The following is a 27,584-nucleotide window of genomic DNA, read 5'->3' as shown; positions in this document are numbered from 1 at the left end:
AAATCAAATGCAACCCCAAACTGTTTCAACTCCTTTAAAAAAGTAGAAACTTTCTTTGGGGTGGTGTAGTGGGGTGCTTTCAACCTGATAAGTACCTTTGTCCCATGCTGTCCATGGTAGGTTGGTCCCAGGATTTCCCTCAGATCCTTAAGTCCTTGGGTGCTCAAGTCCCTTACATAAAATGGTGTTGTACATGCACAGAACATACCCACATCCTTCTGTACACTTGACATCATCTCTACATTACTTACAGTATGTGCAGTGCAAATGCTATGGAACCAGTTGTCATACTCTATTGTTTAGGGAATAATAGCAAGAGAAAGTCTGTACACGTTCAGCACAGATGCAATTAAACAAAAACCTCTTTTCCATCCAGAGTTGGAAGAATCTGCAGGAACAGAATCCACAGATATGGGAGGGAGACTATCTTCTACTTCCTGCTATCCCTTTTAAGTCAGAAGCAACAGGGTCAGAGTACACACAGGTGCCTTACAAAGCAGGCCCCGGCAGTGGGATTTGCCTGCCTTCAAGAGCCACAACAGGCTAAAGGTACAAATAAACTGAGAAAAGACTTCCAAACCCCTGATAGGGGGCCCAGGAAAGGATCTGAGAGGGAAGCATTAAGAGAGGATTGCTAATGGCACAGGAAATCAAAAAAGAAACTGAAAACACAAATTGATTCTTGGTAAAATCAGTAAGCACTGAGCCTGCATTGCCCAAACTCAGCAGGCTTTGACATTTCATTTCCTGGCAGTGCAACACTGAGATATGAGTCCCCGAATTTCCAAAATGTATTTTATACTGGGCGTCATCATAGTTCCTCTCAAAGTGGCCAAAATATTTTTTCCCAAATTAAATAGCTCTTTGTGGCTCAATTTAGACAGAAAGGGGAAACTAAGCTTGAGCCTATGATCATGTTTAGGAACACAATCAGAATGCTCCCACAGGAGAACACATCCCGGTCTGAGGGAGAAGATGTATGCAGGGCAGGCCCCAGGCTCTGACCCTCCGGCTTTTTGCAATCTGCCTTTCGGATCCCCCCATTCTTCATCTGGGGGTGGAGGCCCTTCTTTAGTTGCCAGTTGACTGGTGGACAGCCCAGAGCTTTCCCCCCGGGGCCTCGGCTCTTGCATTTCTCCTGGGCTAACTTGGAAACGAAATCCTGGATGCTCTCTACTAGAATCACTGAAATACAAAACATCAGGAACCTTCTCTGTGAGCTTGGCCAGCAGCACTGCCTTCTCCCAACCCTTTCCCTCGGGAGAAGAACCCAGGGAAGGGAGTGGAAGGGCTGGCAAGTCTAAGCCGACAGGCCTTTCTTGGACAACATATGGTACAGCTGATTTGATGAGGGTTATGCATCTCAGCAAGTTAAAGGTCACTGTGAAAATGCTGAGCGATCCTGACTCTAGCTGAAAAGGGCGCAGAGGCTTTGATTAGAATAAGGAATTCTCTGAGCCTCACTAACATGGCTTGATCATTTTTGTTTTCAGCGGGAGGTCATGGTACATACATAGAGAATTTCATTTGCAGTCCTAATTGAGACAGTGGTAATTAAACGCTATGTGCGAGTGAACAGGCTACTCCAGCCTTAGAAGCCCAAACTAAAAGGAAATCTTGGGTTTCTGCAGATTCTTTTTGGAGGCTTTGTGGGTGGGGGTGGGTGGTGGAGGCAAAGGGCGGGAGAGGAGGCATCCCTTCAGGTAGGTGCTCTGTGTGCTGTGGCATCCGTCTGAGGTCTCCTTTGAGCAAGGCTCCAGAAACAAGGCAGACAAGAAATACCAAGCCCTTGATGCCTCGACTGAGCAAGACCATATTCCCGGAGGCCTTGGTACCAGCAGGCCAGCAAGTCTGTCTTTCACTGTCACTCTTGTACACAGCCTCTGCCTTACCCACTGTCATTATCTATGGGTCTTCAAGTGGCAGATGGCCTCAGCCTGCTCCAAGCCACTGGGGTTGGATCCTTAATTCTTCCTCCTGTCTCCCCTAAATTCATCCTCTGGTCACTCATCATCCACACGGCTCCTAGCACCTCAGCTTTCTATGCCTGGAATTGAAGAGAACTTAGCCTTGGGTGCAGACTCAGGGCCTGCTGGGAGCCTTAGAGGCTTGGAGTGCTGCACTTTGGAGGGGCCAGTGTGCCAGGCATGGGCTCCATCTCACATGGAGCTGCCCAGACCCCCTCCCAGGCCTAGTCCCTCTGGGAAGGCAAACAGTGAGAGCTCACCGCCTGAGTACTGCTGCCTAAACTGAGGTGAGGCTTCTTGTTAAAAAAAAGAAAGCAGAGCAGACCCAGTAGGGGCTTAATCCAGCCTTCTCCAAGGCAGGCTAAGTTCTCCTTTCTCTCTCCTCTCAAAATTTGTCAAAACAACATCATGTGCCTCTTGGTCTATTTCTCTGCAGCTGCCCTCTTCCCCCTGTGCCTCGAGGCCTGCCTCAAGGATCAGATTCCAGGACTTTTTGTTCTTATTCCAACTGGCCACCATCCACATCCCTCCTCCCCATGCAGCCACATTCCCAGCCCTGCAGGGCTGAGTGGGGCTTCAGTACACGCCAGCCGAGAGCACTCTGGTCGGAGGCCGCCTCTCACAACTGGACTTGTTTTCCTCTGTGAGGAAATATGTGTTCCATTCTCCAGTGGCTGATGGTAAAACCGAACTGTCTCACAGTCTCTTATAGTCTTCAGGCCGAAGAGGCATCAAATCACAGCAGTGAAATTCCTTTCACCTCCCTGTGATTAAAAACAGCTACAGCTATGTCACCTGGTCTGGGGTTAAGGTGAGGAATACGGTGAAGTGATTTGGGGTCACTAAAATCCTAACAAGCTAGGGCTGGATGTCATGGACGAGTTAAAGATCCCGCCCTCAACAATCAGGTGCACATCTCTAACTGTAATTTCAGGTACAAAAAGTTCTAAAAGCCAACATTATTTTTATAAATTTGGTGCCAAATTTATTTGGGGGCAATATTTGACCTGAACTTAAATATTCATACTTTGCTGCAACAGTAGTAAGATGCTGCGGCCACATCTACCGGGGGTGTTGTGTGATACTTCATATTTGCACCATGTCCCCTTTCTCAGGTTCTACATGTGTGCGATTGGAAAGTCATTTGAGCACAGGCATTTCAGATCTAGGGCCGCCGGCCTGCACTGGTCCTGGCTGAGTGTGGGCAGGCACTGTTCCTAGAAGTTACATCTCCTTCGTCTTTCCAGTGCTCTGCTTGGGGGTCCAGGCCTATCCCCATTTCAGCTTAGGCTCAGAGGTGTAAAGGAACACTGCTCATGGCTCTGTCTCAGTCAGTGCTGGCAACCAGATGGAACCTTAGCTCCCTCTGCACCTACAGCAATTGTACCCCACACCCTGCCCTGCTGAACTGCTTCCTTGAAGCCAGAGGGCATTTGCCTTTTGCCTTAAGTGGAAGTGAATGGTCCATTGAAATTGGGTCTTTAACTGGTACAGTGAAATCCCATAAACTGAGAGATACTAGGCCTCAAATAAGGAGGCGCTCCTATAGACAGCGGGTGTGTGTGTGTGTGTGTGTGTGTGTGTGTGTGTGTGTGTGTGTGTTGGATATTTCTGCTCCCTCAAGAGCTTGTTTCTCACCTTACATTTAGAAACTATTCTTTTCAAAAACTAAGATCCAGATTCAAATGAATCTCCAGCCTTCGCATGGGAACCACTGTCCTTCAGGGGAAGTGTTGCAAGCGAAGAAGCGCTGTATCATTAGGTGATGTGTGTTTTTGGAGGCTTGCCTTGGCCATCAGTAAAACCTGGGAAGTTTGTTTACCTTGCTGGAAGCGAGATGCACATATTTTTCAGCTCTGGAGTCGGTATCTGTTTTTATACAGGGACACCAGCTCTCACCTCAAATACTTGCCGTTCCTTTCTGTTTTTTCTCCCCTGGAAGAGTGGCATAGTGGAACCCTTAGGCCTTAACTTTAATGGGAAGGACCCTGAGACAGAATGTGTTGATGCATTTTGGCTGCATGTGGAGAAATGAGCTGGGAGAAGGGTAGGGAGAGAACACAAGAACAAAGAGCTCAAGAGGTGGGGAGATGCAGTCTGTTGAGGCAACATGGTCATTTTCCCTCGGGTCTGGCGTTCTCGGGAGGGGCAGGGCCTAGAACAGGATGAGCCCATAAGGTGTGCAGGTCCCACAGTTCCTGTAAAACCTCATGGCGGGCACGGGGTCCAGAGAGTGCTGCTCACATTCTATCTCCTGACACAGCCCCTGGTTTGGAGAACCACATCTTAGCCCCTGAAAACAGTCAGAGTGGTAGAAAGAAAATGCTCTCGGTCAAGCCCTGTTCCAAGTGCTTCTGATGGCTACACATAATCCCCCAAAGACTTCTCGTCACCCCCATTTTGTAGAGGAGGGAACAGGCAAGAGTGAGAGGAGGAATGGAAAGTTCCGGAGACAGCGCCTTACGCTCTGTAAGTATGTGCATGAGCTCTGCAGTCAGACTCTGCTGTGTGACTTTCCGTGGGGACTGTAGGCCACTGATGACCTCTCAGCACCTCTCTTTTCTGACAAGAAAGACAATGATAACAGCCCCCCCCCCCCCGCTGCCTCCAAGGACTAAAATGAGCAAAGGCAGGCGAAATACTGAGTCCCATGCCTGGCCTGGGAAGGTGGCTTCTGGTGGCAATTGCATCCCCTGTGGGAGCCCAGCCTCTTGCCTCTGCTGGTTGAGGTCTCTGGAGCCCTTTCTGTGCTCCTAGCCGTGGAGAGCACAGCTGCTCAGTCTTTCTCCTGAGCACTTTCTCCACTTGCATCTAGATAACTGGTTGGGTGCAATTTTCATATCGCCAATCATTAAGAATTCTCCCTCTGAGCCAGCTAAGGTGGCTCTGGGGCAACATCGCCAGGCTCTGACTACACCCAATTGCAGAAGAAACAAAACAAAGAGGCTCCCAATGTTAGATGGTGAAATGTGCCTGGGGCAAGGGTCATGCCTGCTAGTGAGACACTGGGGCTCCCCAAGATAGCTGCAGAAGTTCATGTGAACAGACGGTAACAGCCCTATAATGAAATCAAACCACGGTGCTCCTGAGCTGCAGACAAGGGCTCAAGCTCCCAGGGGCCCTGTCCTGTCCTGCCTGCCTGCTGTGTCTGTCTTCATGCCACTCAACCTGGCCACCCTCTTGGGAACTCTGCCCGCTGTATGCATCCAAGAAACAACCAATTTCCAGCCCAAGCACTCTGAGTGGTTAGGCTTCATTGGATCTCAACAGAAAAGGCCTCTCCCTAGGGAATTGCCCTGGTCACCCTGGAATAAAAGAGGTCAGCCCCTGATAGGTTCTTCTCTTGGGGCAGGTCCTTCTGTTCTACAGAAGAGGGAGGCATTGCAGGGAGTGGGAAGTAGAAGCATTGAGGACAGTCAGGAGAATGCTTCCTGACAGGACAGTGCCCGAGGCTTAAGGAGCTGGACCAGAAAGAGAGAAAAGGGAGGAAGGGAAATTCAGGTGCAAGGAACAGCGGAGCTAAAGGCTAAGTCTGCACAGAGTAGGGCAACTACTACAAGCACTTGAAGGTTGTAGAAAGCAAGCACAAAGCAGGACCCTGCAGGCTCTGTGTCTAAGGAGGTTGGTGGGGACAGGCTATGGGCCTTTGGGGACTTCTGAGAAAGTGGGGAACAGAATTAGATCACTGGTTTAGCAAGGCAACTCTTAGAGCAATGGTTGATTCACTGCGGGGAATAGGTTAAGGGTTGACTGTATGATTTCACACAACGAATCAAGAGGGGCCAGCCTTGGGCAAGGCTAGAACAATGGAAAGCAAGACCGAGATTGACAATATTCCAAGCAGGCAGAGCTGTGCCACGGTGCCCATGGAGCCCTGCCTGCTGGTATTCACACCTTCATGCAATCCTTGTGGCTGCCATCTAGTGAAGAAGACATAGACTAGGTTATAGAGACTGTGACTTCTGACTTGTTGGCACATTTCCACCCATGCCCCTGCCCCTGCAGCTTGTTGGCACCACTGTCTCAGCTGCTTGGATGAAGCCAGCTGCCATGTTGTGAGATACTCTATGATGGTCATGTGGTGAGGGATCAAAGTGGTCCCGTAGCCCCTGAGGAGCTATGGGCTCAGTCCAACAGCCTGCAAGGAAGTGCTTCCTGCCAACCACCACCTAAGTGTGTTTGGAAGTATGTCCTTCCTCACAGAGCCTGGAGAAGACTGCAGCCTTCTGCGAGATTCTGAGCCTGGAGACCCTGATAAGTCATAGCAGGATTCCTGACTTGCAGAAACTGAGCTAATGCAGGTCTGTGACTAGAAGTTGGGGCGCTGGGGTAATTGGTTACACAGCATAGCTAACTAAGACAGATAAGGATCAGAGCAATGAAAAGCAGGAACTGTGATAGATGCTATCAGGGAATATCAGCCAGATCTAATGATTGAAATGACTGGAGGAGGTGAGGGGGTGAGAGAAGTGAAAGTAGAAAGTAATTTTAAGAAGAGCATAGGCTCTGCAGCGAGACCCCCTGGCTTTAAGATCTTGCTCCATCACTTGCTAACTGTGTGACTCTGGGCAAGGCACCGCAACTCTCTGAACCTCAGTTTCTCTGTTTGTAAAGGGCAGATGAGAAGAGTACCTTACAAGCGCCTGTCTTTCCTTTCAGGATCTGCCTCAGCATCCAACATAGTGATGAGCGGCACACTGAAGTTGCTCAGCAAAAGTTGGCTGTGGCATTTGTGGAAGGCTAAGTGTGATCCTTATATCAGTAGGGCCAAGACCCAAGCACTTCTGTGCAATTTCCTGACATCCTACAGGCTTCGTGAGCCCTGCTCTGTGGCTCAGTGCAGGAGAAGACAGCCCATTTCTGTACAGTCCTGACTTGTCCTCCCAGCTCCTTCCCCTGGGAGCGGCTGGTGGGTACAGTGTTCCTCTCTGGGGAATTAGGTGACCTGAACAGGCACTGTACCCATAACCTTGGCCTCATGAAAACCGTTTTAACCACACATGATTAGCTGCCTTACATAGACTTTTCCAGAGTCCAGTCCAGCTCGAGAGAGGACTATAGCCTGGATTTGCCCTCCAAAGCAGGTATCCATGGCATACAACTGAGGTCTGATTTCCCAAACAAAAGAGGACACCATCAGAGACGAGATTGTCTTACCTGTCTGGGCAGAGTGGGCATGGACTCGGAGGCCACCGATCGCTGAAAGCGCTGGGGTTGCTGCATCATCTGCTGCAAGAGGAATGAATGCTCAGGCTGTTGCTGCGGCTGTGGCTGCAGCTGCAAGGTGGCAGTGGCAGTGGAGGAGGCAGTGGCAGATGAGGCCTGCGCCGGCAGGGGCTGCTGCAGGTAGTGGAGCAGGGAAGCCTGCCTAGAGGTGGCAGGCATGGAGGGCATCTTTGGCGGGGCCGGCTCAGAAATAAAATGGGACAAGGGCTTGGTGTTGCCAAAGGTAAACGGCTCGGAGGCTTCTGGGCTGGAGCTGGCCAGCCCCTGGTGCATGAGCATGCTCAGGGTTTTGGATGAGTTGCTGGTCATGGGCTTAAAGATGGCATTTGCTTGCTGCTGCTGCTGCTGCTGCTGCTGGCCCAGCAGATTACTGGTGGGAGTGAGGCTCCGGATGAGGGAGTGCTGGGGGGTGAAGGACTGCTGCGGCGAGCCTGGGCTGGACAGCTTCTCCGGGCGATAGGGTGGGGATGGCCCGGGGTTGCTGGTGGGCAGAGCAGACATCAGGTGCCCTTGGGGGCTTTTGATGGTAGAGGACACCAGGTTGGCAAGAATGGAGCTCTGGGGGCTGAACTGTGGCTGCTGGCTGAGAGCCGGGCTGGGGAGCTTCTCAGGAGCGTAGGGCAGGGTGGGCCCAAGGGTGGCATTGCTGCCGGACGCCATGCTGGAGAGTAAGGCATTGGGTGAGCCTTGCAAAGTGCTACTCGATGAGCTACTGGATGACATGCAGGATACCATAAAGCTCTGAGGGCTGAAGGGCGGCGGCGGCGGGGGCGGTGGGTGTGGTGACGGCACTGGGCGGTAAGGTGGGGAGAGGCCTGGAGGGGGCAGGCCAGACCAAGTGGGGCTGGGGCCCTGCTGCTTGGTAGCACATCCCTGCTTGCTGGCTGCCAGTGCTTTCAGCTGGTGGGCATGGTGCCACTGAGGCACCGGTAATGGGGGCACAGTGACAGGGGGCATGGCCTGGTTCTTGGCCTGTGCTATCGAGGAACTGGGTGATGCCATCTGCTTACTGGTAGAAGGAATTGAGTAGCTGATCCCTGTGGAGGAGGGCAGGACTGGCAGTGACACACCAGTCACTTGGCTGCAACTGGAAGCGAACTCCTTGCCGGAATCAAGGCCCTCTAATTGTGGCATCTGAACCGGAAGCTTGGGTGGTGTCTCTACCGGTGTCTGGGTGTGGTATAAGACCAGTGGGTCTTCTGGTTTGCTCCCCAGGATCTTTTCCAGATCTAGATCATTCAGAGAAGGTTCCTGAATTTTTGTTAGCTCCTCCAGCAGGTCTTGAAGCTCCTGGTCTACAGCTGGCATGCTGTTGATTTTCTCGTAGTAAGGAACACTGGGCCCTTTCAGCCCCATTTCTGTAGTCGGTTGCACCCCGAATTGGGAGCTTGTCACGCTGCCATTCATGGGATTGTGCTCGAGTAGTAAGGACTGGCCAGCTGGTCCCACTGTTGCAGAGCTAGGAGTCATTGTTAATGTGGGGACCTGTAGCTCTGCACAGAGGGTACTGGGATGGGCACCTGGGCCCATGGGGAGGGTGACATCTTCAAGGCAGGGCCTCTTAATTTTATTAGGGTAACCTCCATCAGCCATGCCTGGAAATTGGAAGTCGTCTCCTTCCTGTCTCCTCTTAATGGGTCCCTGTGGCTGAAAGAGGAGAGAGAGAGAGGGAGAGGGGAGGGAGGGAGAGAGAGAGAGAGAGAGGAATTTTTATAAAGGCTTGGCATATTAATGCTAATGAACAGGAAACCTGCAAGATAAAACAGACCTCAGTTTAAAGACTTCTAGTTGTCAAAACTATAAAACACAGCCTATTTTTGGAAAAATGATGCTTGTTTCTTTGTTGCTATGCCTCATTTAAATAGTCTTGTTACATTTCAAATAAGGCATTATACTGTCTGTATACTAAACATGACAGAAAGTTATGCAAAGGATATTCTTTGCCCACTTAGAGGAGTTCGGTGAAACTATGCCAGAGTCACTAAATGAACTTGCTGCCAAAGGCAGGCATTCAAGAACAAACTATAGGGAGCTGAATATTTTCAGTTTCTGCTTGTTTACAGATGTCCCAATTTCAAACATGAAAAACTGTAATACAGACATTGAGCTTTTATGTTGTCTGTCCTGGTCAAATGCATCAGCCTGCTTTGATAAAACAGAATTCAACAGGAATGAAGTTGATCTGACTGTGTTCTTTTGCGCAGTTGTATTGCTTAAGGAAAAGCACAAATTTCAGAACAGTAATTGCAGTCATTATTCCATTTCCCTTTACACTCACACACACACTCGCATGCATTGCACATACAAAAATATCTTGGGAAAACCATTTTAAGTAGTCCTCTCTTGGGGATTACTGGCAAATTCCCTTTCTATTCTCTACCTTTCTGTATTGTTTGTTTGAGAAGGACATGTAACAAAAACCCCAAGTATCAAGTTATTTAAGCAAAAAATTCCTCCCTGCAGATGCATCCTAAGGTTGCAGAGATATCAAACAGCAGGAAAGGACCTCACTGTGGGATCTGTTCCTTGGGAGAGTTGCCCACTGTGTGTGAAAGCCTGGCCTTTTGGAACAAAGCAAAGCCGTTAGGAATGCAGTCTTTGCTACTCTTTCCCAGCTTTGGACACTGCTCCGTGGCTGTCATGTTCATGTCCACGACTGGGTCAGCAGGTAAAAGGGGAAAGGAGCAAGGACTGTGGGGGAATGATCAAAATAAGAAAAGGAAGAGAGGGACTTAGAAATCATTTGAATGCCACCAGGTAAACCAATATAATTCTCTTCAAAGACTTTTCCACATAGGAACAAACTCCTCTTTTGGCTTTGGCAATCTTTCTAGGACACAGAGTGCTGAGTCTCTGACGTCCGCTCACTTGCCAGCATAGGGTCGTGACTGTCATGGCTAAATGAACCTTAAAGTAGACCACCCAGGGCTGCATGCCTCAGGCCTTGGTGCACACCAGAATCACTTAGAAATATCCAGGGTCCTGGGGCCTCCCGTCAAATATCAATTGCTTTAATCTCATCCAGGGTGGGGCCTGGGCACCAGGAGTTTTGTGCCCTCTGTGGCTGACTCTTTATGGACATACAGGTTGAAAACCACCAGCCCAGGGTGCGGGTAAAGGGAGCATGGGGTAGGGTCCCGGTCCTGGGGAAGATACAGCTAGGTCTCTGCTCTGCCATTTAACCTCTCTGAGCCCCCATTTCTTCATTTGTGAATGGAGAATGATAGTTGTTACCTATTTTCTCCTGCTGCTTCTCTATTCAGTGAAATGGGGCAGATTGTGTGGTACCTGGTATGGCTTCACCAACTGGTACCCAGCATTAGTAAGACAATGTAGAAGGGGCCTGGGAGTCTAATCTCTTCCACTTAATGATGAGTCCCTAAGGCCCAGGGAGGGCAGGATTTTCCAGGAGTTGCCCAGGCCAGATGCAGGGCCCCTCTGTGACCACTCAGTGGCCTCCCATCACACTGTCTTCATCCATCCTGGGGTAGATCCTGCTTCGTCCCTCCAGAAGGGCTCACCACCTTGAGTGAGAGGTGCACATGACCCAAACAAGGGCACTTCTGCCACCAAATGCATCTGAGGCTTGACCACTTGGATCTGGCAGGAAAGGTTGAGAAGGGACAGAGCAGCCCATCATCTGAGCAGTTTCCTATCCAGGAGCCTGGCTGAAGGCAACAGGCACACTGTCCTCGAGTTGTCCAGGGAGCAGCTCACCAAATATTTGCGCACAGCAGGTGATCAATAAATAGCAGCTGAATGGATCGATGGATAAATGGGCACAAATGACTTGGAGCACAGGGAGCTTGGGCCACTCATTCTGCCAATTATGGAGCAGGCTCAAAATAAGTCAGTGGATCCCAAAGTGATACTTGGTCCCCCCTACCTTCCCCCAAAGAATCTGAAGACACCTGACATGTTGAAAACAGAAATAAATGAAATGGATCAATCAGGGTTGACCGAGTGGGTTTTACGCAAGGATCCACTGCAGGGAGGCCGAGCTGGCAATGGTTGGGTCCAATGTGCTGTCCATGATGTCTAAGGTGGCAGGGTGTGGGAAGGCAGGGCACGATCACTGACGATCACTGGACACTAAAGGTTGTGTTAGGGGCCATTGGCAAAGGAAGAAGGGTTGAACTTCTAAATGTGGTCTTGTGTGCATGTGACTTTTCAGACACCATCAATGACATCCATGAAAATGGATCAGGAAACCAGCTAGCTCCTCGGTAACCAACCAGAGCCCAGGACACCTCCTTGGAGTATCAAGGGCCATCTCATGCTGGTTGAATCCAATTTGCTGGAGCAGGTGCCACCTTTGCTAGGCCAAATCTGCAGCTGGGCAGCTGCTGGTACCTGTCACAGTACACGTTTCAGGGGGGTCCCCTTGCTGTTCCAGGCATGTCCCTCTGGTGATCCCCAACTAGGCTGCTGTCTGGGCAGAGGGCTTTCCTTTTTTGGTAGGTTTAAAAGAGACCCCTTTTGTCAAAGGCTCCATGTTTGGGATTTTATGGTAAGAGCGCTCCACAGTCAGCCTGAGGTGAGAACCCTAGTGAGTTTTGCCCTTAAATAAAGGCTTGCTTCAGTGTCTTCTCTTTTGCAGTCCCATGATTTGTTACTCATTTCAACTGCAAGAGGTTGGCCGGGCTCTCCTCATGCCCATTGTCACACTGGTACCTTTGCCAGGTCATCTGGGCCAGGGGGAGCTGCTGCTCAGGTTCTGCCTGCCGGGGCCATGTGCTTTTGATTAAACCCCACGGCCACAGTTTGAGATCAAGTGCAGTGTTCTGGAATGACCTCCCTTGCTGCTTCAGGTACATGCCACTTTCCAGGCTCAAAGAGAGCAAGCTGTTGGTTCCAGCTACCAGCCGCCCTCTGCTTCCTTCAGGCCACATGCCTCTCACTGTGACTGTGAGTGAAGCAGTAGACGCTGACAGGACTTCTAGTGAGCAGATCTGAACCCTCTCTTTCCCTAGAAAATGGAAGTGGATGTGATTTGCTTTGGGCTACTCCCAGCCAGTTCTCTCATAGGTCCTGCTTTCCGTGGTAGGATGGGGAAGGAGGGAGGGAGGGTACCCTGGCATCTTTTAGAAATGAATGACTTTCTCTCCATACGTAAAACCCTGATGAGTCCCATTTCCTAATCAGGCAGACAAAGCCACCAATGTGATCCCCATGGCCTCATAAACATTCATTAGAATGCATTTCAGAGCATGTGATGGCTCCCACTCCCCTAAGTAATGGGAACACAAAGGCCACCCTTCTGATTAGGGCCACGTTCAGCTCTGAAGCCAACAATATTTCTGGTTCTGCCTGAACGCTGACATATAGCAATGATTTCCTTTCTACAGTTTTAGTTCAGAATGACAAAAAGGGCAAAGAAAGATTTCTTAGAAAAGGTACAGATTAGAAGACCACAGTATAGGTTCATAAGGTGGGCATAAAGAAATAAAGAATGAAGAAGTCTGGCAAGCTACCAGAAATGCCTAATTCGGGACACCTTTGCTGGGAGTTTAACATGGACACAATAAAAGGCCAGCAAAAGGTCTGCACACTTCCTATTATGTAAGAGGGTAAGAGGTTAAGGATGCCCAGGGAGCCTCTTTTTCCTTCCTAAGGGCACTGGGCACTTAGGCCCTGTGCAAAGTGGTCCAGAAGGTGCAAACTGTCACTTATTCTGTCTCCCCTCTGTCCTTGCTAGTGCCTCCACCAGTTCCGCTCAGGTCAATTTGCTTGCTAGTTCTAGTTCCTCTCACAAGCACTCTATCAACAGCTTTATTCAATACTATGACACTTTTCCATGAGTTTTCCAGAAGCTGATGTTGGCCAAGCAGACCAGATTTCCAGCCTCCCTGGAAACTTGCTCAGAAGAAGGTAATGAAGATGTGGGACATGATGGAGGTAGCCCACTATCTAGTTCCAGAAGTTTTTCATTACCCTGAATGGAAATTTACTGACAATCAAGCAGCCACTCTCTAATTCTACCATGCCTCTAGCCCCTGGCAATCACTCAACTACTTTCTGTTTCTGTGGATTTACCTATTCTGATTATTTCATAGGAATGGAACCATAGGATATGTAGCCTTTTGTGTCTGACATCTTTCTCTGAGCATGTTTGCTCGGTCTGGAATTTCAGGGATTGGGGGGATTCGTGCAAATTACACAAGCACTTCAACAGTACTTGGAAGGGATGTTGAACTTTTCCAAGCCTTCAGGTCCAACTGTTGGTGTTACCAACCACAGGCCTTTGTAAAAATCCCAGCCTCTGTCAGTGGACAGTGTTCTTCTTCACTCATTGTCCTTTGAAACTAACAACAATCCTAGGATGGAGGCAGCAGGGGGTTTGCTTGGGATCCCTATTTTGCACATGGGTAAATCAAGGTTCAGAGGGGCCAGGTGACTTACTAAAGTGACACCATTAGTTGGTGGCAGAGCAGAGGCTGGCACTCCACCTCCAGCGTGCTGTCCAGTAACAGAGCGTCGGGAGCCCAGGTGTGCATTGTGGTGGATGTTTGGACACCCTAGCAGCAAGGCTGCCTTTGCCAAGTGAACCCAGAGATTATTCTGGGGCACCAAGGAGAAGCAGGTCATTTCCTCTCTGCATACTTAAATGAGGATAAAAGCCTACTGTCCCATTGCAGTCATGGCATTTTGATTTGCTTCTGTAGGGACCGTTATACTTGCCTCAGGGTTTTCCAAATCACATCTGTCAGGCTAGTGCCAGATAGCAAGCAGTGACCTCAGAGAAGGAAGCTCCTGTTGCAGATTTGACTATGTACTTGAAGGTAGCTTGGCTGCCAGGAACTTGCTGATCCTCCTGGGCCCAACCATTTGCCTGCAAAGCTCTGAACGTGCCCTCAAGTGCCAGGATGCACTGCTGTGTATCTGACTGAACTGCCAGACGCTCCTTGAATATGAAGGGTTTTTGCAGGCAAATGGGTGATCTAATCTAATCATAAAGAAACTTCTGGACACTAAATTCCGATGGCAGAATGCAGCAGCGTGGGCTGGTGAGAGGGTTAGGGGTAGGCCCGGACTCTCGGTTTGTCTAACCCCCGTCTTTAATTTGTAGTGAGCTCAGGCAAGTAATTTTCCCCTTTCTGAACCTGTTTTCTTACCTGCAAAATGGGGAGACATAGAGCTACTTCACAAATCTGTATAACGATTACATGAGCTTAGAAACATAAAGTGCCTGGCACGGTGTTCGATAGCAAATAAATATTATCTCTCTTTCCACTCCCGAGAATGCAAACACATGCTTGGTGGTCCTAAAATAGCTGTTAACATGGTTTACTCAGCAGCATTTGCCATTCAAGGCAGATCTGCCATTAGTCATTGGCTCCGCTCCTGAACAGCTGTGTGCAAGGCTAACTTTTGTCAACCAAATCACAAGAACTTGCTATTGAAAGGAGATCCTCAGCATCTCATTTTAGGAAGTGTAAAGTCTTTCATCTAAACTTATCTTTTGTAAAGAGTGTGCATTTGGGGATATTACCCTTTCTTATAATGAATCTCAATTTAATTTTGGCCCCAAACATGCCGATATTCTATATCTCCAAAATACACAGTCACAAAAGTAGGTCATGTATTAGAAATAATGACAGTTCAAAAGCTTGCATTTATTTCACTATATGTGGACAGTGTCTTTGATTATTATCATGCAAAGTGCCATATAACTCAGAGAGAGAGAGAGAGACAGAGAGAGAGAGAGAGAGAGAGAGGGAGGAGAGAGAGGGAGGAGAGAGAGGAGGGAGGGAGAGGGAGAGGGAGAGAGAGAGCAGAGAGAGAAGAGAGGACAGAGAGAGGAGAGAGAGGAGGGAGAGAGAGAGAAGAGAGAGAGAGAGAGAGAGGAGAGACAGAGACAGAGAGAGACTGAGAGACAGACAGAGAGAGAGACAGAGACAAAGAGAGAGAAGAGAGAGTATCCAACCAGAGACCGAGAGACAGAGAGAGAGACAGAGACAAAGAGAGAGAAGAGGGAGTATCCAACCAGAGACTGAGAGACAGAGAGAGAGAGACAGACAAAGAGAGAGAAGGGAGAGTATCCAACCAGAGACCGAGAGACAGAGAGAGAGAGACAGAGGCAAAGAGAGAGAAGGGAGAGTATCCAACCAGAGACCGAGAGCCAGAGAGAGAGAGACAGACAAAGAGAGAGAAGGGAGAGTATCCAACCAGAGACCGAGAGACAGAGAGAGAGAGAGACAAAGAGAGAGAAGAGAGAGTATCCAACCAGAGACCGAGAGACAGAGAGAGAGACAAAGAGAGAGAAGAGAGAGTATCCAACCAGGGACTGAGAGACAGAGAGAGAGAGAGAGAGACAGAGGCAAAGAGAGAGAAGAGAGAGTATCCAACCAGAGACTGAGAGACAGAGAGAGAGAGAGAGACAAAGAGAGAGAAGAGAGAGTATCCAACCAGAGACTGAGAGACAGAGACAGAGAGAGAGAGACAGAGGCAAAGAGAGAGAAGAGAGAGTATCCAACCAGAGACCGAGAGACAGAGAGAGAGAGAGACAAAGAGAGAGAAGGGAGAGTATCCAACCAGAGACCGAGAGACAGAGAGAGAGAGAGACAAAGAGAGAGAAGGGAGAGTATCCAACCAGAGACCGAGAGCCAGAGAGCGCTCGTGGCTGTAGAGGTGATCATGATAGAAGTGCAGAGGTGGTGATGATCAAAGTGGTGTTGACGATGATAGTGACAGTGATGGTGGCAGAGACTGCAGTGGTGACAGTGGGAACAGAGGTAGTGGTGGAGGTGCTGAGGGTGAGGATAGATAGGTGGGGTGGAGGTGGCGGAGGTAGTGGAGGTGGTGATGCTGCGGGGAGAGTTCCCATAGTATTTATTTCCTTCTTGTTCCACCACTCAGTAAGAAACACCATGGACTGGGCCCGAGAAAGGACTCATTCTGAGTGGGTTATTAGCAGAATCTCCAAACAGTCTGGCTCCTTGCAGTCATTCATACCTTTTTCCCTTATCTGGGAAACCAAAGCCAAATTACTGGGGAAAACACAGGAGATTTATGTTTGTTAATGTGCTGCCAATAAAGTGATTTTATTTTAGCTTTAACTACAGGAAAGGGCAAGGCAATTTTAGTTCCTTAGATGTCATGTGGCTAACACAAATGAAAAAGATGGCAAGTAGTTAGCTGCTGTCCACTTAGCTGCATGCAGCCGGCTATTCAGAAAGCAGGTGTTGGTGTTTGGGAACTGGCTTCCTGAAAGCCAAGGCCGTTGTTCTCCACCCTAAGGGTCTGACTCGAGGGAAGAAGAGAGCCAAGAGAATGGTCAACTTCTCTGACAGTTCCACAGGCAGCGCTAACCCTAAATAACACCAGCACCTGGAAGCTTATTTGAGAAGGAGAGGCGGCTACAGATAGCAGCAGCGCACAGGTGTGGGGCGCGGGGCGTAAAGCAGAGAGGAGTTGGGGTTCCAGGGGGGACTGAGCACCAAGAACTACATGAGAGCGAGCAGTATTTTTCAGAAGACTGAAAAATGGGTCACGTGATAAGAGTGGCAGGGGAGGGAGACTCCAGTGTCTCTGAGGAAGTAAAGGTCTAATGTGGGAGGAACAGGCCGGAGAAGAACTGGGGTGGAGGATGCCAGGTGGAAGGGCACCAGTGCGGAGGCCCTGGGGGAAAGACCCACGGCCCACTCCAGAGAAGCAGCCGTGAGCTCACAGAAGGCCTTGAGCACCACTGGAAGGGGCTGGGTTGCATTTTGTTTGCAGTGAGAAGCCGTGGGGGAGGGTGAAGCAGGGAAAGGTGCTGCCAATGGGAGGCGAAATGAATGCTACAGGAAGCCAAAGGAGCAGTTTCAGAGGCGAGAACTTCTGAGAAGGATGGGCTCCAGAGCCAGGGCGGAGTGGGGGCAGGGCCAGCTTGGCATAGGAGGGCAAGAGGGACCCATGGGGCGGCATGAGACCCTGTGGCTTTAGCTTAAGTGGGTACCAAGGGGAGCGCTGTTTGCTGGGGGAAACAAGGGCCTGAGGGGGAAAGGAACTGGTTTGCCAGTGACCCAGATCATGGCTCAGCCAACTTTTTCTGAACAGGCCCAGATAGCGATTGAGACTCCATGGGCCATGCAGTGCCCATTGTGACCCTGAACTCGTGTGTGATGAGTAGCATGTTCATGGCTAGGCAGGGCTGCAGGCCTAAGAACTTGATTTACCCCAGCAACCCATGGGCTGCAGGGATCTCTGAGCTCATGGCTTGTTAACCCCTGACCCAAAGTGTGAGCTGAGCCTCTGCCCCTGGGGAGTAAGTCTTGCCCCAGTGCCCTTGTGGCACTGCACGGGACCGTGCTGGCCCACTGTCCCTAGGAGAGGGCACACACTACCATCTGGAGCTGAAAAGCTTAAAGACTTCCACCATAGCACAATCTAGGTGACCACTTCTGAACTCTGCAAGACACAAGGCAGTCCCAGGTGCTAGGCTCCACCTACAGCAGCGACACTTCTTAGTTAGCCAGTGCTCTGGAGGTTCCAGCGAGCAGAGCGAAGCCCTGCTTCCTCCTGGATTTGCCTGAGCCTTGCTCTCATGGCTTTTGTACACTGTTGGACAATTTGCATTTTGTTCAGTGGATTAAAGCACACCCTGCTCCCTCGAGCCTTCCAGGGTTTTACCTTCTACCTCTTCCACTCCCATCCCAGGTGGTCTGACCAACCTTGAGGCTGCCATATTAGGCCCATGCATTTTCCACCTCCACAGTGTCCCTCTCTGAAGGCTAGGGTTATTTCATCTACTCATCTCGGTACCCCCAGCACCTAGCCCCAGTGGCATCACAGGTTGGAATTACCCACTGGAGAAAATGGTACTCTGCAAATTATTCTGTTCTCTTCCCATTTCCAATGTGAGGCCTCGAGACAACCACTTTTCAGAAAATAATGATGTTAGGGTTTATATCTAGATCTTCCTCTATTGGATCATGAGGGCATGAGACGCATCAGTGGATTAGTCCATTGATGAATTTGTAGTGAAATGTGATGTTTCAAAGCGGAGCCTGTTTGGAAGAGGTGGGTCCCTGTGGGCGTGGTCTGGAAGAATCCACCTCCCTCCGCTCCTCCTCCCTGGATCTTGCTCTGCTTCCCACTGCCATGCTGCCCTGCCTCCAAACCAGCTGTCTGTGGAGTAAAATCTCTACAAATTGTTAGCCAACATAAACCTTTCCTCTTTAAGGTGTGAGTGTTGGGTATTGTGTCCCAGCAATGAGAAAGTAACTGAAACAAACGAATTCACCAAGTAGCCCAAAGACTTTGGTGCAGCCCTTCCCATCTGTGTGCCCCTGGCCTCTTGGTTCCAACAAAGGAGATGGCCCGAACAATTTTTAGGGGGCCTTCTGGTTAAGATGAAGCAGTGCAGTCCCTGCTTATTGAGCACTTACTATGTGCCAGATGCTGAGCCCCAGCTGCAAGGGCAGAAGAGTAGGGATTCTCAGGCAGGGCCGTGAGGGAATGAGTATGTGCCTATGCCAGCTAACAGACTTGGGGAGCCACAGAAGTGCAGAAAGAGCCGGCAGGGGGGGATCGGGTGGGCAGTCTCACCCTGTGGCCTAGGAAGAAGTAGACAAAGGCAAGCCTGTGCCCAGGAGGAAGGCAAGAGGGACACAGGCAGACAGAATAAGCCATACAGGGCCTTTGGTCTGGGCCCTCAGTGGTCAATCCACTGGCCTGTGCTTCATGCCTGCCATCCTAACTTTGGGATCTGGGAGATGGCTGTGTGTGAGAAGGGAGGAGGGAGACAGGAGAAGGGAGATGAAGAAGGAAAGGAGAGGAGGAAAGGCAGAAGGGGAGTAGGGAAGGTTTTGACACATTTTATCTACATCCACTGCAGAAATCAAACTCTGTAGCCCAAACCTGGGAAGCACATGCTTCCCCACTCCTAGAAATCTGGAACTCGGCAACCCAGGGGCAGCTCATGACCCAAATAGCTACCTGTAGAAAGACAGACATTGAGTTTTCCAGCTGGGGGAGTTCAGGGAGGGCCAGAGGCCAGCCCTGAGTGTGGAGCATGGCCCAGTCCTACAGTTCCCTAGAAGGGTTTGGAGCCCAAGTCTCAATTTGGCTGAGCTCTCTTGCTGCCCCAGCCCTGGGGGTCCATCAAGGGCTTTCCTCCCCCAGGGAGTCCCACTTCCGGACACCTGTTACCTTGGGCCTCATGTCAAGGCAACTGGGGACGGGGCTAGGTAAGAATACAGCATAGACAAGGCCAGAGTGGGCTCTCAGAAGTTCAGAATTGGCAGTGCTGAGCTACCAGATGCCCACAGAAGCCAGGTGCCAAGTGAAACTTCTTTTCCAGTATCTGCCCCTTCTAACAGACTTCGGTTTGCTGAGCTGAGGTCCCCTTGCAGGACCCGCATGCCAAGCTCAGTGATATCCTGCAAGAGATCTGCCTGCAGGCAAGGCCTCTGCCTAGCTTCCTACCCTGGCTGGGCGCCTGTAACAGGAAAGGGCCCTAGCTGCAGAAGGAGGAGGGAGCAAAGGGAGGGAACAGCTGCGAGCTCCATGGGGAGGATCCCCAAATAGCAAGGCAATAGCAAGTGTGTATGTACACACTGCAGGCCTTGACCCAGAATGCTCAGAGCTGCACCTCGGTGCAGTGGGGCTGCTGATGAGACTGCAGCATCCTCAGGGGGGCCCTCTGTATTCCTACCTGAGCTCCAAGGACGCATTCCCCATCGCCCTTCTGGTGGAAAAAAAGTCTGCTCCAATGCCAATCTCTGATTGCTAAAAGAAGCGCTAAGAGCAATCAGACCCTGTCAGTTTTAGAAAATGTCTGCATCCACACCTTGTCCTTTGTCATCCCAGAGAGCCTGACACAGACAGGGAGCAGAGGGAGCCCACTTCACTGAGGAGCAGACTGAGGCCCAGAGGCGCACATGAAGAGCTCAGTAAGTGGCAGGGACAGACGCCTCCCTGGGACCCGATGGGGCCCATACATGGGAGATTCCCTCTCTTGGGGCTAGACTTGCACCTACAAATGCTCAGTCTGTGAGGCAGGGGACACTGGCAAAGATGCCAACCCTTGAATCTGGGCTTCCTCTCCACTTCCGAAAGGCGCACCAGGTTCTACCTGGCTGGCCCCACCTCCCTGTGGATTTGGAAGCAGTTGGTTTTCTGGCAGCTAGGCAGTATATGATGCTGGTCAGAAGGCTCCAGGGAGCCAGAACAGTGACGTGGAGATGCTTCCACTCTACCTGGTGATGGGTTGTGTCTGCCGCTGGGACGGAAGCTCCAGGAAATCTGGATCTGTTTTGTCCCCTACTGTAGCCTGAGCACCTAGAATTGTGCATGGCTTGCAGAAGGCCCCATGGCCATCTGAGCTCCTAATTCAGGAAAGGGAAGCAGCAGAGTAGGCAGGAGGAGCTCCGGGGGCAGGGCACCTGGGTGTGAGATCCAAATCTCCAGTCCCCTGCCATGTGACCTTGGGGAAGTCCCTGCTCTCCCTGATCCCCAGTCTCTCCTTTGAGGAGGTGGTGATCTCAATACCCATACTGCAGGAGCACAAGAGAGCCACTACACCATTCACTCCCCCAAGCCCCACCGTGACCTTCAGAGTAGGACACATTTGTTCCCACTGAAGGAAGCCCAGGAATAATGCCATCCTAGACTGAACGCCTCGGTCCCAGGGTCCAGCTCAAGGCTGGCATGTGGAAGACACACTGAGTATGTGGCAGGATGCCAGAGACAGACAGGGCCTTCGAGACTGCACCAAGGGGAAAAGGGACTTGTTCAAGGTCTCACTAAGAGGTAGTCACACGCTGGGACCAAATTTGAGCTCTCCTTCCTGAGTGTGGTGCCATTTTTGTGAGGCAAAGCATGTGCTCCCAAGCAGTTTTTTAACGGATCACACACCATGGGAGGAGGTGAATAGAGAGGATCCAGCTAGGCTTTTCTAAGGTCACCTGTCTAAAGAAGAGGGACAGACAGGATGGAGTTAGTACAGTGGACAGTGGATCGTCAAGTTATGGCTGGCCTGATATATGAACAACTTGGGTTATGACTGGAATTTTAGTTTTAACTTGCGACCAAAGTCTTGAATTTTGACCTGAATGCTGGCCATTTGTGCTTCCAAATGGTTTTGGATACAGATTTAACCCTTAAAGAGTCCTGGGAGGAACATGACAACATCCTTTCCTGTGTGGGGTTAACTGAGAAATCCTGGGCCAATGTCTCTCTAAGGATACGGAGATCTGCCTGTGTACAGGAGAGAGACTTTGAAGGCTGTGTAGAGGAGCCTGAACCTTCACTGACCAACTTGAGTTACAGCCAGCCCTCGGGAACAAATTGAGTTTGTAAGTCAAGAGTCCACTGTATTTTTGTGTAGTCATTCTAATCTCCACATACTGTTACACTGAGGGCAGGGGTCTTCTCTCTTCCACCTTAGCCCCACTTGCTTTTTGAGGTGGAAAGGAGACAGGCTAGGGGTTGACTTTGGTCATTCTGTAGGTGGAAAGCACACTGAACTTGTGGTCACCCAAGTGGAAACCCTCGATGTATTCTCCAAGTTCTTCATGACCATCCTGCTGCAAGTCATTGAGTTTCTTAGATCACATTGTCTTAATCCATGAAGAAAGAGAATGATAAGAATAGTCCTTTTAGTAAGGCTAAGTGGCTGAACACAGAAAATGAACCAAGAGTACAGTGCTCCTTTTTTCTCCAATGGTTCATTTAATACCCTTAACCCTCCCATTTTGTCCAGGAGCTGACCCATAAATGGAATAAACAGGTGGCTTCTCAGGGTTGAAGGAATTTCTGCAACTTCCAGTGGGATATAGACTGAGACAGATGACATGTGACATACACACTGAGTCCTGACTCCATGCAGGCTCCAGAGCACTACCAACTTGCATAGCTAATGCCTCTGAGTGTCTCACACTAGTAATCGATTGATCTACAGACCTAGGAAAGGAGTCAACATCTGAACTTCGAAGGGAAGAACCAACTGTTATATCTCCCGTTAAAGCTCCATGCAATAACTGTGGAGACCGGATGCCTTATTAACCTTGGAAAGATGCTCACATGTTCAAAAGGTAAAACTTCTTTTTTCTTCTATCACAAGAGTCATTAAGCAATTATGCTCCTGAATGAATGAACAATGGTACCAAGAAGGTATGTGCATTGCCGAGATTTCTTATGATGACTATTGCCTGCCATGTTTGGTTTTCAACTTGTTTAGATCTGAGAGGCAGGAGACTATGGTGGTGAGGATAGTGGGCTCTGAGATGTGCCACTTCTTAGATTTGTGACTTTGGTCATCTTGCTTAACCTTTCTGAGCCTCATTTTCCTGGAGATCCTAATAGCTGCTTCCTCTCAGGGTGATGATGAAGGCTAGAGGAGATAGTGTCCCTCAAATGCTTAGCAAAATGCCTAGCACCTAGTCAGTGCTCAACCAAAGTGGCTGTTCTCCCTCGTGGTTCATGGGAACTTGTTCTCATAGTGGGCAGAAGATGGACAAACCTCCATAGCTACTTGGGAGCAGATGAAAGACTAAAACTGGGTATCCTGAGCCATGCTCTTAGGCTAAGAATAGCTGTCATATCAGATGCGCATTTTCCTGTAAGGGGTTTCTCCATCATTTACATGTAAGTCCTAGAGCTGTTTAAAAAGAACTCACCCCTGGGACTGATAGAATTTTAAGGCTTTGCTTTTGAGCCATGGGTTTTCTGTTAGCTTGTTTTTAAGGAAGGAACAAGAGAAGCAGTTAAGTTGAATGCCCGAAGCTGTTCTCTATGTCATGGCTGCTTTAAGGATGAGGGGGAGTGGTACAAGCAGTGTGCTTTCAGATGCCCATGGTCTCCTGGGACCAGGGTGCCTGGTGTCATCCTGGATGTTACAAAGCATCGGGACGAAAGCAAACAATGGAGCCACCTGAGGATCCCATTCTGCTGCAAGCATCCCAGGCCCTGCAGTAACTTGTTTGGACAGCAGGTTTCTTGGTGAACGCAGTTCTTTTAATCTGAGAGTCTCTGTTCCTCCGTCTATAAACACCCAGCTGTTGAGATCCTGTGCACCCAGCACAGTTTGATGTTAACACAGGGTGTGTTCCTGATGTTAGAGATTGACCAGCCACTAAAATTCAGCTGTGATCACATCGCCTAAATGCTCCCATCATGGAGCAGCCACCCATCAGACCCAGGCGAAGGAGGGGGCTCTTGGTGTCATCCCTTTCTGAGACCATATGTGACTTCCAAGAAGACAGGTGCAGTTTCAACTGTGAAGATCATTCATTTGAGGGAGCTGCTCTCTGAGCCTGAGGCACATTTCTTTGGCTCTTCCCCAACTGGGGCAAATCCTCGGTCTTCTAGGGCAGCTTGGCATTTGGATTAACAGCCACATCACTCAGAGCTAAGGGCAGTGTAGGGGTGTGTCATGGAAGAGGAGGCAGGGCCGATTCTGGCCAAGTCCAAAGTGCAACTCTAAGCCATGAATGTGAATTTCTGGCATGGCTTACCAAGGGTGCTAAAGGCCATCTGCCAGGAGACGCTAAACCTGCAAGTGGTGTGAGCAACAACTTTTTAGAGTGAGGGCATGGACGGCTGCTCCACAGATCTATGGAAAGGCCAACGTGCCCCAGAATACATGCATTTAGGTCTGCATGGACCTCAGCCAAAGCAGTTACTTACCCATCACACGGTCTCCAAGGGTGTCCGCACAGTGGGTGAGGAGTAGGGGAGAAGGCCCTTGCAACTACAGCCCACCCGCCTTTGTCTCAGGGTGTGAGCCAAGTGAATGGAAATGTGCAAAACAAAGGAGGAGTTTCAAGTTATATAGAAACTGAACACGGACTCTGGGGACATTACCAGAGGTTTGTCTTTGCATACTCAACTGTTGACTATAAAAGAGAAGCACAAAATACAAAGGGTCATTAGGATGGAGATCAGCAATACTTAATAGTAAGTATTAAGTATGTTGACAGTGAGGGGAAAAAAGAGAATCACGATCCAATCAACATCCCCTCCACGCACACCTGTGCACATGCCAGAATACTAAAATAAACAAAAAGTAGATTGCCCTGGGAACTGGAGAAGGCAGGCCCTCTAGTTATGTGAAATGGCATTACCTCAGAACCCAGGGCTTCTAGTTCTATGAACAGGAAGGAAGCAGGCCCATGGCTCTATAAGAGCTATTTCCTCTCTGCTCTATTAATTTCAGAAATTAAGCAAGCCACTCCTCTGAGCGCCAAATATCCTGAGATAACAGCCATTGTGTTTGCTGCAGCTCTTGCTAACTGAGCTAATTTTGGTAGACTGGTGCTGTTGGAGGTTTTTATTGTCAAATTCAACCAACCAATGGCCCCTTCTCTCTCATGATCCCTTATATCATCATTCTGGCCCCTAGAACTACCACTAGAATCCCCAATGCTGAATTTCAGACACTTGGATGATGTCTGAATTTCTAGATAGGACAGCTATAGCATTTGATGAATTTTAGAAAGGACACTAGGGCCAGAGGGTCGAATGGGAATCCCTTTCTGTGCCCTACTCACTGGCTTCTTGTTCTCAGGTATACTGGGAAGCGAATGTGGTACACCTAGTGCTTGCTGTTCTGGCTGGCTTCTATTATGAGAAGAGGTCGGAACTTCTTCATCACTTTTCTCATCGAAGGGGTGGACCGGGAATCCAGATCAAGGCTTGGATTATATTTGGATCTCTCTCAGAAACCCTCAAGGGGCGGGTTAGCTCATCTCCTAGATTTTCCTACATCAGATTCAAGTGCCTTCTATTTTGGGCTGGGCACCCACCATCAAGTTTGCAAAGAGAACTTTCAATAACACAGTTCATGTTCAAGTTTAAGATCAGAAGCATTCAAAAACCCCCTCCCTCCATAGCCCATTTTCTGACCGATTCCTGGAGCTTTCTGGTGAAATGGGGAAGCATGCTCTTGATTACAAGCCGACTTTTCCAGTCATCCATTGTTTGACCTGCAACTCTATTCTTGACTCTCCAAGGCGCTTCCCAAACGACCTAGACACAGGGCTTAGGGAGACAAAAAGTACACTGTCTTTCAGATACAAAGAAGAGACCATGGACCCCATGAATCAGACTTTCACTCTTGAGGACAGGTTTGTGTGGAGTCAGCCACACTCCCTTCCCCATCTCTCTCCCCACCCCACCACCCTTGTTGAGCACCACCACTTCCGAGGGTGAGGGACACTTGTGGGAGGCGGTTGGCAGTCTGCAATCATGGGGCACAGCAAAGTTCAATGGAGAGCAGAGAGGTGGGTAGACGAACAGGCTGATATAACTAAAATAACCCTGGGCGTGTAGCTGGGGAGTGTGGTTCCTGGGTCTGGCTTTGCCTTTGAGTGGTATGCACTGAGACCTAGAGAAAGGCTGTTCTTTTCTCTGAAATGCAGGTCCCTTATAGGAAAAACATGGTAGCTGCATCAACTGATGGCTTAGGGACCCTTCAGCTTCACTAGAATCAGCTTTAGGATCTATAGAAGGATGAAACACCAACTCTGGCCCTACCAGCACCCAGTCAATGAACAGACACACAGTTCAAAGACTGGCTGACACTGAAATAAAGCAATAGACGTTGGAAGGGGCTCATGAAACTCTGGGGCACTGGCTTACAGGAAATGTAGCAAACTCTGACCAGGCTACACCAACATACACCCTCCATGATAGATGAGCGCACATGCAAATCCGGGCAAAGCTGTCCTTCCTTTTTGTTTTTCATGAGGCAGATATTAAATAAGAGCTCTGCTAAGGCATTCATATATGTAGGTAGTTTTATTTACCATAAACCTCCTTGGCAGTTCAGCAGCAGGCTCTAAAATCTCAACGTCCAAACGTACACTTCTGGAAAGACAGAGAAATGCCTTTCCCCATTCTCCCACTGCGTACAACTAACACGGCCTGATATTATATATAAAACAAATATAAGAAGACCCTGAAAGGCAGAGAAAAGTTAGGGTTGGTTGGGACCTCGGGATCCGAGGAACAATGCTGTGGTGAGTTCCCCAGACTTTCTTTTGCCTCATATATTCCAGACGTGAAGCTAAAAGAAGCAACAACCCAGAATGCCAATGGACACAGACAAAAAGTTCTCAACAAAAGCCTGCTGTTTCTAGCCAGAAGGCCAGGAAAGGGGCAGGCTAGCAAGACGGAAAACATTTAGGCAAAACTGCTCTAGTTCAGCTAAACACCGGATAAAACATTGCAGTCCCATTTGGTCCCATCAGCAAGGACCAAGCAGGGAGCTTAGACTCCACTCCCATTTGGCAGTGATGAGGCATTTCTTCCCTTCCGCACTACAGAGACACCAGTGGATGCCTAATGGGGACCCGGAACTTGCACTCTTGCCTAGCAGTGATGAGCCCCACCCCCTTAAGGTCAGTGAAGGTTAAATGTGAAACCTGGACTTCCATACCCACTTGATAGAAATAAGATGGCTCCCCCCTCCATGTCAGAGCAGTGTTGGAGGAAGTCAGCCAGTTTTATAATATAGCATCCCAATGTCCTGATTTCAATAAAAAAGCATTCATCATACCAAAACCCAGGAAGATCTACAGCTGAATGAAAAATATTATCAGCAGATGTGTCACCAAGATGACACAGATGTTTGAATTATCTGACAAGAATTTAAAAACAGTAATCACTTAAATACTTTTACCAACAATTACAACCATTTTTTATTCAAACAAAAATAGAGAATGTCTCCGCCAGGAAATAAGACTTTTCAGCAAAGAAACAAAAATATAAAGAAGAACAAAATAGAATTTTAGAACTGCAAATACAATAATTGAAATAAACTCAGTGGATGGGATCTAAAGGTGAGATACAAAGGACACAAGAAAGAAGATAAGACAATGAAAATTACTCAATCTGCATTTCAAAGAGAAATTTTACTGGAAAATAATTAAACAGTAATTTGAGGACAACTAGAATTATAACCAAAAGATCTGACAATCATGGTATTGGAATTCCAGAAGGGAAGGAGGGAGAGCAAATGGAACTGAAAAAGCACTCAAATAAGTAATGGCTAAAAAACTCCCAAGTTTGTCAAAAGACATAAACTTGGAAACTCAAGAAGTTGAGTGAAGATCAAAAACTGTAAATCTGAAGAAATCCATTTGACCCATTTTAATCAAACTTCTGAAATGTGAAGACACAGTCTGGAAAGCAGGGATAGAGAAATGATACTACCTACAGGGGAAAATTAGTTGGAATGGCAGCAGATATCTGATTAGAAAACATGGAGGCCAGAAGGGAGTGACATAATACTTTTCAAGTGGTGAAAAAAAGAGAATCTTACTCGGTGAAAATATACATCAGATATGGAAAGGAAGCAAGACATTCTTAGATGAAGGAAAACTAAGAGAACTTGTCAAAAACAGATCTATACTACTACTGGTTAATAGTTAAAGGAAGTTCTCTAAATAGAAAACAATGAAA

The 27,584-nt window shown here is 49.0% G+C and overlaps 1 protein-coding gene across 8 annotated transcripts in view; it reads right to left on the bottom strand.

The window, feature by feature from the left end:
* The window catches only part of Mamld1 (mastermind like domain containing 1), a 119,622-nt gene that overhangs the window by 41,490 nt on the left and 50,548 nt on the right, over positions 1-27,584 (bottom strand). For 6 of the 8 annotated variants that reach the window (XR_015450708.1, XR_015450709.1, XM_004874113.3 and 3 more), the window contains exons 2-3: positions 25,026-25,160; positions 7,125-8,840 (exon numbers count right to left, since the gene is read on the bottom strand). Coding sequence is in view for 6 of the 8 variants with exons in the window: in XM_004874113.3 (XP_004874170.2) it covers positions 7,125-8,840; positions 25,026-25,097 (1,788 nt within the window). In the remaining 2 variants the exon portion in view is untranslated. The remainder of the gene's footprint in view (positions 1-7,124; positions 8,841-25,025; positions 25,161-27,584) is intronic. The other 2 variants (XM_087209762.1, XM_087209760.1) reach the window with 1 other exon arrangement.

Source organism: Heterocephalus glaber, unplaced genomic scaffold (assembly GCF_053883595.1).
Source record: "Heterocephalus glaber isolate CG9 unplaced genomic scaffold, H.glaber_assembly_v1.0 deba00001066, whole genome shotgun sequence".
Taxonomy (NCBI): domain Eukaryota; kingdom Metazoa; phylum Chordata; class Mammalia; order Rodentia; family Bathyergidae; genus Heterocephalus; species Heterocephalus glaber.
The sequence above is the reverse complement of the archived record's forward strand: the minus strand, read 5'-3'. Positions and strand labels throughout refer to the sequence as shown.